The sequence below is a fragment of the Numenius arquata genome, chromosome 19, assembly GCF_964106895.1.
Source record: "Numenius arquata chromosome 19, bNumArq3.hap1.1, whole genome shotgun sequence".
NCBI classification, from domain to species: domain Eukaryota; kingdom Metazoa; phylum Chordata; class Aves; order Charadriiformes; family Scolopacidae; genus Numenius; species Numenius arquata.
In genome coordinates, this window is record NC_133594.1 from 7,935,176 (window position 1) to 7,946,034 (window position 10,859).

The 10,859-nt window shown below is 49.7% G+C and overlaps 2 protein-coding genes across 3 annotated transcripts; both read right to left on the minus strand.

Annotated features, from left to right (window-relative positions):
• Positions 1-547: 547 nt before the first annotated feature.
• SURF6 (surfeit 6) lies at positions 548-3,716 on the minus strand. The gene is made up of 4 exons (XM_074161049.1): positions 3,524-3,716; positions 2,594-2,809; positions 1,890-1,981; positions 548-1,413 (listed from the first exon to the last, which is right to left on the minus strand). The coding sequence occupies exons 1-4, from the start codon at positions 3,615-3,617 to the stop codon at positions 742-744; spliced, it is 1,074 nt and encodes a 357-aa protein (XP_074017150.1). The 5' UTR covers positions 3,618-3,716; the 3' UTR covers positions 548-741.
• Positions 3,717-4,061: 345 nt separating this feature from the next.
• Positions 4,062-10,822, minus strand: MED22 (mediator complex subunit 22). Of its 2 annotated transcripts, none has more exons than XM_074161050.1 (4): positions 10,670-10,822; positions 9,948-10,028; positions 9,417-9,625; positions 4,062-5,401 (listed from the first exon to the last, which is right to left on the minus strand). In XM_074161050.1, exons 1-4 carry the CDS (start codon positions 10,790-10,792, stop codon positions 5,203-5,205), a joined length of 612 nt encoding a protein of 203 aa, XP_074017151.1. In that variant the 5' UTR covers positions 10,793-10,822; the 3' UTR covers positions 4,062-5,202. The 2 variants fall into 2 exon arrangements, with proteins under 2 accessions (XP_074017151.1, XP_074017153.1); XM_074161052.1 differs by having other exon boundaries at positions 4,068-5,395; positions 10,670-10,816.
• Positions 10,823-10,859: the final 37 nt, after the last annotated feature.

The window sequence follows — 10,859 nt, forward strand, 5'->3', positions numbered from 1 at the left end:
CAGCCTGTCCTCGTAGCAGAGGTGCTCCCACCCCCTGATCATTTTAATGGCCCTCCTACATTTACCGGTGTTTGAGGGCCCCCGCCGTGTCCCCTCAGGGCAGCCGAGCCGGGCCAGGGCCGCACTCACCTCAGCCGCGCGCCCACCGACGGGGCGGGGGGGGGAGCGTGGCGGGTAGTGCGTCTCGTTGCCATAGCAGCGCGGGTGGGGGGGCGGGGCCTAGGCAAGCCACGCCCCCTGTGGACTCCGCCCCCGCGCCGGGAGGCTGATCCCGGGGCAGGCATCGGTCCGCTCCACAGCCACCGCCGCACCGGCCGGGATTCGGGGGAAACGGCGGCAACCGACATAAAAACTCAACGTGAGCCAGCCCAAAGCCAACCGCAACCCGGGCTGCACCCCCAGCAGCGTGAGGGAGGGGATCCTGCCCCTCTGTTCCCCTCTGGGGGGACCCCAGGTGATCTTTAAGGTCCCCTCCAACTCAAAGCATTCTATGATTCTATAAAATAACAACAATTATTACAATAAATCAACCAGAAGGTGTTTCTTTGGGATAGGAAATTTAATTAAGAAACATACAGCAGGGTGGTGGTTGTTAGACGTTGGGAAGCAGTGGCAGGGACTGCCCCGCAGGCGGGATTCCTCGGGCGCTGCCTCCCCCCGGGCAGCACCACCCCAGCAGCTCCCACAGCCCCCCAGAGACCCCCCCTGGGGAAGAACCCACAGGGACCAGTTCTCTCACTCTCAATTTAAACCAGCTTTTTTCAAGTCCTCTGGCAGAACCCGTCCTTTCTTGCGGGCCCTGGCTTTCTTCTTCTCTATCCTATCCTTCTTCTTCTTCTGAATGTTCTTGCGACGCTTTTCCTGCCGCTGTTGCATCTTTTCCACCACTCTTTCCGTCCTCTTCTCCCACTGCCTCTGGCGTTGCGCTTTACGCTTCTCCTTACGCTTCAGAGCTTCTTTCAGACGCTCCTCGTTGTCACGGATCTTCACCCCTTCCGCCTTATAGAGAACATTTGTCCACTTCATCTTGTTCTCCAGCTCCTGGGCTTTCTTCTCGTCCTTATCCTTGAGCTCCTCCAGCTTGTTCTTCCTGGTCTCCAGCCTGCTCAGCAGCTGCTTGTAGTTTTTGCCCGTCAGAGGAGTGATGTTGCCTTTCACCGCTTTCCTCTTCTCTTTCTTCTTCTGGACCTTGTTCAACTCATTCTCTTCATGGACTTCAACCCTGTTAAAGACAACCTCAGCTGTGCTCTCCTCCTTTTTGCTTTCCGGCTCTACCGGTACCTCCTCAGTTTCCTTCTTCTCCACTTTTGCCTTCATCTTTAACTCCTTCCTTCGGCGCTTCTTTCTTTCTCTCTCATACTTCCTTCGCTGTCTCTTCTCCAGGACTGCGGGGGGCAATTCTTTGGCATCAGCCTAAGAAGAAGGGACACGAATCAGGAGCCTTAATGGGATAAAGCAGAATTAAAAGCCGGATGTCCTCAAGTTCCTGATTTCAAACTTCTCCTAAGAAACGCACTGCTTGTGACGAGAAGCTGCGGGCTCAGCTTTTAGAGACACTAAATACAGCAAAGGCATTTCGAAGCCTTTATTCTCTCTCAACACCCCGTAGCTACGTTCCCATTCAGGCTCTTAGTACTTTTCTCTTTCCTACACCCCCACAGAGCCATGTTCTCCTCCAGGCCAGGCCCCACCTTTTCTCACGTGTTTTTCCAGACCACAGAACACACACAGGTCTCCCAGGAATACTACAGACACTTCCTTAGGAGGTGGAATTAACTCAAACCCTGAGCCTTGTAAGATCATAGTCTTGTCCCCACATCCCCCGGGAGGCTAGGGAGAATTTATATTGCATAAACACACATATGGATATGTATTAAGAGTTCTCATACTTGTCCAGAAGCTTTTTTAATCTTCTCGTGCAGTCTCTGACGCAAGAGATTAATTGCAGAAAAAGAAGGGGAATCCAGCTCACTTTTGCTCCCTGAAAATGAGAAGAAAATTAAAACACTGAGAAGGCAGCACCAGCTAAACAGAACTTTCTGTGGCTACAGGAAAAGCTCCGAGAATGCTTTAGATGCTGTGAACAGAAGAAGAGCAATTCTAAAGAAACCAAGAGTTTCTGTTTCATTGGTTCCTTTAGAATTCCCCCTTTTCTATTCATACTATCCCTGAGCACAGCCAGCCAGCGTGGCCTGGCATGCCCTGTGGCTGCCCAACAAGCCCGAGGACAAGTACCAAGCTAGTGGAAACAAAGACACCAAGGACATCTTTTCTTCATCATCAGGCCTTTCAGATTCATAATGGAAAGCTGGCCTGGCACGACAGAGACTGCATCCACACAATAACCCCCAGAAGTTACCCAAATACATAAAAAGTCTCCAATTCAGGCTAAACACTGTTTCCAGAGAGCCACTCAGTGGTGGCACTACAAATGTACGTACATGCGCAAAAGCTTTTAGGGCACACGGAATAAGCAAGGATGTTCTCAGTTCAGCTGAACTTCTTAAAGGCTTTCCAAACCATACTCATCTGAAGCAACTGAAAAGCAGCCACCTCAGCTCAGGGAACTGTAACCAGACCGTGGTATTCTTACCTGTAACCAAACTCTCATTTCTGCTCTGTGTAACACCCTGTGGAGATGATTTGCTGGCTTGAGGGGCTGCTTTCTCTCCTGGAGTAGGTTTATTGGTGTTAGAGACCACCTGTTTGACTGAAGAACCATTCACCTTCTCAGCTTGCTTCCTAGGCTTCTTCCTCTTCTTTTTCTTGGGCTGCCTGCCAGCATCCTCACGCTGGCCTGGCTTAGACACTAGAAGACAAAAGACAAATTACACAAACAACTCTCTCTACACCTACTTGAAAGGAGGTTGTAGTGAGGTGGGGGGAGTGTGTGTTGCTCTCTTCTTCCAAATAATAAGCAATAGGACAAGAGGAAATGGTCTCAAGTTGCACCAAGGGAGATTTAGATTAGATATTACAAAAAATTTCTTCACCAAAAGTATTATCAAACATTGAAACAGTCTGGCCAGCAAAGTGGGGGAATCACCATCCCTGGAGGGATTTAAAAGACAGGTATACGTGGTGCTGAGGGACATGGTTTAGTGGTGGTTTTGGCAGTGTTCGGTTGATGGTTGGACCTTCCAGCCAAGACAATTCTGTGATTCTATTCGATGATAAAACAGGACAACACTACATTCCCACTTCATAACATTGTCATTTCTGAAGACTAAAGCTCCAGCGTTGGAGCACCATTATCTCAATCTTCAAAAATTCCATAGTTTCGATTTATTTAAATAGAGCCAAACAGGCCCGCCCACTTCACCACAGACACCGTTCTCCCACGTCCAATCACCACGTGTGCAGAAACGCTCAGAAACCCCGTGTTTCAGAAGAGATTGTTTTTTTCTTGAAACACGGCACATGCACCGCTCCGGGCCAAGCACCCCGCGGTGATCCAGACACCTCTCCCCCCCCCCAACACCGGCCGGGAGGGACAGGAGCCCAAACGCCGCAGCTCCATTACCGAATTTCCTCTTCCGCGACTCCGGGGAGTGCGGCACATCGACCTTCCTCGCCAAGGCCTGCAGGTAGGAATCCTGGGCGGCCAGGCTGGCCATGGTGGGCGGGCCCGGGTTCCTCAGCGCCGGCAGGCCCCGGAGCCCCGGCTCAGCACCAGGCGCACCGTTCCCTCCTCACGGCATGGAAGAGCCGGCAGGAAATGACCTCAGCGCGCCGCGCAGGAAGTGACGTCATCCGCCCGCGCCGCCCCCCGGTACCACGGTAGGAAGCCCTCCGCTGGTCTCCAGCCCGGGGAGGCTCCGGTCTGGAGGCCACAAGCCCTAATGGACGACGAGTGGGCCGGAGGAGAGAGAGCCGCCCCCGTTCCGCCTGCCGGAGCACGGCCGGTTGAAGGGTAAGGGTCCCGGGGCACCGGGACCCGCTGCAAGGAGCGGGGGTGTCTCCAAAACCCCCGGGACACACACACACTCGGCCTAGAGCGCGCTCCGTATTGACGTATTTTCACAAGGTTGAAAAAAAAAAAAAAAAACGCTTTAAAAATTATAGAAGGGAGTTAGTTTTATTAAACCACCTAATTACAAAAAAAACAAAAAGAAGAAAATAAAAAAAAGAAAATTAATGGAATGGAAGAAAAATAAAACAAAAATCACAGCGAAATTCACATCCGACGCAGCGAGACGGTACAGCAGAGGGCTGGGGGAGCCCGGCTCGCCCCCGAGCAGCCTGGACCCTCTCTCCCCCGCAGGGGCCGGGGCACAAGCGGCGCTGCGGGGAAGGGCGGGAGCTGCCGCCGGGCGCAGGCAAAGCACCCAACGATGACACGGGCGTCAGGGAGGAAACCCAGAGTCCCCGAGTGTCCTTCACTGCTCCCAGCGCCCCAGTCACCTCCAGAGCAGGAGACAAAACTGTCACCCAGCGTCAACGCTTCACATTAGCTCAGGCTGCATTAATGGAAGGTTTCTGTGTAAACACCAGGGAAGGAACTGGACTAACTAAAGGGGTCGCTGCTTCGTGAAGCGGCGTTGGTACCCTCAGTCAGATTCCTCAGTTTGCCCTTTCCTCTCCCAAAGGGAGAACACTGCTCCTCGATAAGGGTCTCCCGAGAGCCTCCTCCCGAACGACTGCGAGCAAAAGTCCAAGTTTGTGAAGCATTGCGGCAGTGAAGAGTGCTGCGTAAAAAATATTGCAAGATTCTTACTCTGAGCAGAAGGGAGATTGGCAGGTGCCATCCTGAGAGAGCTTTAAAGCAGCCAGAACACAATAACCTCGGGAAGCAGAGTAAAAACCCTAAAACACTCTCTGCCCCCACATTTGGCTCAAGTTTATCCCAAACAAATTTGATTCCCAACATTGCAGCGTGTACTTGCTGAGATATACATGGAAACAAACTGGACTTCTAACGAGCTCTACACGTAATGATCACATAAAAGCAAATCTAACTCTTAACTTCTTACAACAATCAACTTCATATTTACTTATAGCTTTCTCTTAAGGGAGAGGAACACTCGTGGCAATGTCCAGGGGTGGAGAAAGCACTGTGGCCATCCAGTGAGCAGAAACCTGCAAATACAGCTCCAGTGCCTTCTCCTGACAGTGGGAGATGCTTGCTCAGTACAGCAGGTGGAAGACTTCCAGCAGCGCGGGGCCGCCGGGAGGAAGAGGTTCGGCAGCAGAGGATCCTCTTCAGGAGTGCTCCGTGGGGCCAGCCCCGTGCCCGTTCACGTGAGGGTGCGATGGGGTTGAGCTCTGGGAGGTAGCAACGCTCTGCTCTGCTGCGGCAGCTGCCAGAGGCATGGAGAGGCTTTCGGGGGACAGCGTGGCAAAGTCTTGTCTCCAGTAGGCTTCGCACAGCGGAAGATCATTGCTGTCACACAGACTGTAGCTTTCCAGAACAAACAACCCCAGTGAGGAGAGACAGCAGGTGCCGTAAGAGAGGAGGGGAGGGAGGGGAAAGGGTGGGGGGAGCAAGACAGAAGCAAAGCATTAAGAAAATGGCAAAAAAACGTTCATGGATGTAAAGGTCTGCGTTCAGAAATTCATCTCAAGTCTTGTGACTCTGGCCTTCCCTATGACATCCCCTAATGGCTGGTCTTGAACCTCGTGGGCATGGTGAGGATCAGGGGAATTTCAGAGTCAAAACTGTTGCTACAAACTCAGAGGCTCAGTACTAATCCAGACGCTCTAAGTCCCTGGAAAGATCTGGGCTGAAGTCCTGGCACCCCAAAGATGGGAGTTCTACTGAGTGAGGCAAGGACCTCATCTGTAATTATTTTACTTGGAATTAGATCACATCCTATGGGAGGAAAAAAAAATTTAATTCCTGCTCTAGATTGAAGTTCAGGAAAAAAGGTAGCACAATTATTTTAGGGCCTGTCCCTGTCATGATAAAGAAGAAACCTATTTCCTATTTTATCCAGCAGCTTCCTGGATTTGACCACCATAGACTACAGAGCTGGATGAACCAGGGGGAAAGTAAGGTTTTTAAACAACTGGCTAATTCTTGCCTGTGCTCTGAGGAAAACACAACGTGGAAGGGCCAAAACTAAAAAGAAAAATGATGGAAGAAACTGGAACAAAACCAAAACAAATTCCAAAGAGAGGAAGGAGCTGCACACACAAGAGACACCCAAGCCAAAGTGAGCGCTGGAGCAGGAAGCAGCTTGCGTTCAGATAAAAACAAACCCAATGGGTCAAGTGATTTTCTTGTTGCAGCTTTTATTTACATTTTTAATGTATGGACTTGAATAGATGCTTTGGGAAATATTTTAAGTGTAGAAATATGAGACACTTCAAATTGCATAAACATGAAACATGTTGAGATTTAACCCCACACTCAAGACAGCTCCTGTGATCTCAGAGAAGGGAGCCATGGAACATAAACGCAAGACTGGGGTTTAGGATGAGAGAAGGCAAGCTGGACTCGGAGTTACCGCTTTGGGGAGTAAGCGCACAAAGCACTAGTTGCAAGCATCTACCTTTGAGCTCTTTTCTGGCACCCGGCTGGTTTTGCAGTAGAAGCGAGAAGCAAGTGGATACAGGTTTTTTTATCCGGGGCCTTTGTAAAATTCCTTGGAAGGTCACCCTTCCCTACAGTCCCCAACACAGAGTGAAACTGGGTTCAATTAGCAAAGACCTTCAGGACTGAACCGGAACTGACAGAAAAGTTCTGAACCATAGTCTTAGACCTCAGGCCGTGGTTTCCTAGGAGAACCCAGCCACAGCATCCACCACATCTTGGCAGGTGAGTTACTAAGAAAATTTTAGCTGTGTCACAAACATAACTGCTTCTCCTGCTGCCCCAGTTAGAACAGTCCCAAAAGTCTAAGCTTCGCCTCTCATGTAACACTCCTCAAAAGTCAGGGTGAATCAGCAGCCACTGCACAGCCCAGAAAAGCATGGGCAAGCCTCCTACTCTGTCCTCAGTGCACAGAAAGGACTGCACTACTGCCCTCAGGACATACAGCCCGGTCCACACGCAGAGGAACAGTTCTAGAGAACTACCTGAACACAGGGACTGAAAGCAAAAATTCCTTCAGAACAATCTAGTCAGCTTTAGTTTCATGGACCTGCTTTCAGGTCTCCTCAAAACCCCCACGTACCAATAAAAATCCTAGCACTTAAACCTGTCCCTGAGGCACATCGGGGCTGTCTCCTAAGCCCCTTTAACACAATGGCAGTGACAAACACTGGGCAGGAGACAGTCCCGATTGGCTTTTCGTGGTGGTTGGGAACAGTGCACAGGGACCGAACAAGCTGCACAGCACAGGGCAGCTCTCAGCTCTGCAGCACCCAGAGCTGTGCTGCGCCAGGGAGATCATTTTTCTACAGCCTTCCCTGGAGAGATGACCTAAAACAAACTAACCAGTCACCTTCAGGGAAACTGCAGCGTGGGAGAGCCGTCTGGAACCCATGTCCTGCCCCCACGGGATTGCACACCTCTTTAAAAATTCTGTGGGATTAAGGCCCATGAGAAATTAACAGATGGTGCAGAGAAGCAACCCCAGCTGGGCTCCCAGGAGAGACAGAATGCCCATCTGTGGGCAAACCAGCTATTGCATTTACAGCCATTTAAACATGATTATCACTCAAGACGTAAAAACCCTTTTTCCCCACACTAGGCAATAAAGTTTCATTAAAAATATTTTAGTGTTCTAATTATAAAAGGATTTTGAACAAATCACTGTTTCTATATTTACACACACACAATTTCTTTGGTGCAGAAAAAGACAGGAAAGAGCACAGGAAGGGAGTAAGTGCTAAAAGCAAACGACTTAAGTGCTACATGATAACAGGTTTCAGTGGAGGGATCGTAGCTCTGTAGAGTCAACAAGTTTCCTACTTTGTGACCACTCATAGGAAAGAGCATGAAGGCAAATCTGTTTAGTGTATGCCAACATTTGTGCTTAGATTTTCAGTTACAAAGGGTTGCTTTACATGGCATCTGGTGCCAGGCAGGAGAACAGACCATGCCAGCACGGTCAGAACCCCTCAGCCCAGAAGTTAAAGCTACTGACACACAGTGGTGGCAGTCTGGTGACAGTGTGAGGGAAGCACACCTGGCACACATGAGGCACTATCATCCCACACCGCATGGTTTTGGATACAGCTCACTGCTATGCTCTATGCAGCCTATGTAGTGGATGCACCTTGACTGGTGCTTGGATTTGCAACCATCCCTCTCCAATCCTGAGATATCTCTAGGATCCCTTGCTACCCCTCAAAAAAAAACCAAAACTGAATAAAGTTTGAAAAACAACTGTAAACTTTTACCTCAAGTTTTCTTCCAATGTCGTAGCAGTTCCTAAGCTATGTCATATCAATACCTTTTTATTCTTAAAATACATGTATTACTCATAAATAACGGCCTAACTTCCAAAGATATTGAGCAATTGAGGTTTTAGTTGACTTAGCTGGGGTTATAGACGTTCAGCATTTTTAGAAAGAAGAGAAAGGCAAAAATAGAAAACCTGGTCACTAAAACTTTAAGTTTTGAAAACTTAAGTTTCTGTTTAGAAGTCATAGCATTATTGCACTGACTTCACTTAGCTTGGACAGCGCAGCCGAAATAGTCATAGAATGGTTTGGGTTGGAAGGGACCTTAAAGATCATCTAGTTCCAACCCCCAATGAGGTTCTTATTTGTTTTCTCCTGCTTTCATTTACTGCATCATCAACTAGAAGTGCTGGAGTGCATGACAGAAAATAAAAAAAAAATAATAAAGTGTCTGAATTCTCAAAAGCCTGTTTTCTAAGTCTTTAAAAAAATATTAAAAATCTCACAAATCACTAGTAAGTCTTCTTTAGAAAAATCCTACCATAATACTTCATAATTCAATGAAACGGAGCATGTCTTTTTTGCTCATTTCAAACGTTCACCCCAACAGGATGCCAGGAAGCCAGGGCAGTGGACTACAAGGGAAAAGGCACACTGTGTAACCAAGTCACTTGTGAAGAACTCACCATGTGAAGATCACCATGGTGATCTCATCTAACATCAGGACCCAGCTCAGCAAGCCAGTCTCTCTAGGGACAGAGAGAGGCTCCTCCAGAGGGATACTCAGACAGAAGCCTATACCTCCAAGGAAATTTATCTCCTTTTACAAGATCACAAAGGAAGCCTAAGCAAATTATCTGTCAAATCTACCCAACTATAGCAAGCACCTAGAGTTGGATGCTGTGAATACCTCCTTCACCATGACATTTATACCCTGTAGGATATCTACAAGGAAAAGGCAGTTGCTTTAGCTGCAGAAAAAGAGTTTGACCTAATTAAAAACAGGACTGAAATTTTGCTGGGAACATTCTCAAGACCTATACTCTATGAACTACTTGTTTGTTGGATTAACTACCCCAAAAGGGCTGGAGTAATAAGGCAGAAGTCCACTGCCCTATTTGTACCTGGAAGAGTAATATTCTTCTTCTAGCTCGTACAGGTCAATGGAGATCTCATCCCGTAGTGCAATCAACTTCTTGTCACATTCCTCCTGCAAGCTTCTCAGCTGCTGGTTGCGCTGGTTGATAGCTTCATTCACAGAGGGGAAATCATTGAGGATCAAGAACTGCTTCAGGTCAGACACAAGTTTCATCAGGGACTCACCAGCTCGGACCTTGTAGCAGGGAGAAAGAGCACAGAGTGTAACAAAACAGCCCCTTGCTCCAATTCTAAAACAAGATCTCCCAAGCTGCTCCTTCGGCCCAAGCCTTGAATAAAGTAGAAACATCCATGTTACGTGAGGATTCTGACAGAAGCCTGTAGCTGACAAGCCAGGCTACCCAGCCTTCCCCACAGAGAAGGGATTCACCCAACAGCCACCCAAATTATCAAGTTACTCTTCCAGCAGCAGCCCTCGTGAGTGTTATAAAGACTGCTCTAGATGCAATAATGAAGGATGTGCTGCCCACCGATTGGCACAGCAGGGTGCTACTCACAATGTTTGCAGCTCTGACATGCATCTCATAGTTATCTTGTTCACCCTGGGTTGCTCGAGAGACTTGAGTTTCATCCTCAATCTAAAGAAAGAAGTATACATATCCACCTTTACATACTAAAATCATGACACATGAGTACTACACCATAAGGCATCTCATTTCAGTTAAATCCACACCTAGAGTCTCCAGGGTCACCTCTGCACTTTAGAGATACTTGCAGATCGTCTTTGCTACCCTCCCCGCTTGCTTCTGTGGTTCTCTCCCGTTCAGTAACACCACCTGGCTGCCCATAAGGTGAGGGGGGGGAACAGGGAGGCCAGCAGCAGCCGAGGAGAACTAACAGCTGCCCACCCTGAGGAAGGAAGGAATCCCCCCTTCCCTCACAGCCACCCGCGGGGGAACCGGGAGAAAGGTCCCCCCGCCACCCTTCCCTCAGGGGCTCGACCTCCCCTCAGGGCCGCTGCCTCTCCCCTCAAAGGCCTCGTTCTCCCCTCACAATCGCCCCCTCATCCCTCAGGGCCCTTGCTACCCCCTCACAGGCCTTATTTCCCTCTCACAGCCGCTCCCCTTCCCCTCAGGAGCCCCTGCCTCTCCTCAAAGCTGCCCCGGGGAAAACCCGCCCCTCTCCCTTCAGGAACCCCTGTCTCTCCTCAGAGTTGCCCCCGGGCGCTACAGCGGGCCCGGGGTCCTCCCCTCGACACTCGGCTTCAGCCCAGGCTCACCTTGGCCGTCTTGATGATTTCAGTAAAGTTGTCCATGATGGACTTGACGTCATCCTTGAGGCGCTTGTTGTAGGACTGCAACAGGGTCTCTTTGCTCTGCGGCAGCACCCGCTGCTGCGCCATGGCGGCCCGCGCCCCCCTCCCCTCCTTCTCGATCCCGCGGGCCCCGCCCCTTCGCGCGCGACGCCGC

Excerpts from the sequence above, each read along its gene's own strand:
- SURF6 (XM_074161049.1), bottom strand. The coding sequence starts at position 3,617 with ATGGCCAGCCTGGCCGCCCAGGATTCCTACCTGCAGGCCTTGGCGAGG. Across the intron at positions 2,810-3,523 it reads GTCGCGGAAGAGGAAATTCG|TGTCTAAGCCAGGCCAGCGT; the intron begins GTAATGGAGCTG and ends TTTGTCTTCTAG. Across the intron at positions 1,982-2,593 it reads AAATGAGAGTTTGGTTACAG|GGAGCAAAAGTGAGCTGGAT; the intron begins GTAAGAATACCA and ends TCTCATTTTCAG.
- MED22 (XM_074161050.1), bottom strand. The coding sequence starts at position 10,792 with ATGGCGCAGCAGCGGGTGCTGCCGCAGAGCAAAGAGACCCTGTTGCAG. Across the intron at positions 10,029-10,669 it reads AAATCATCAAGACGGCCAAG|ATTGAGGATGAAACTCAAGT; the intron begins GTGAGCCTGGGC and ends TTCTTTCTTTAG. Across the intron at positions 5,402-9,416 it reads GAAGAATATTACTCTTCCAG|CTACAGTCTGTGTGACAGCA; the intron begins GTACAAATAGGG and ends TGTTCTGGAAAG.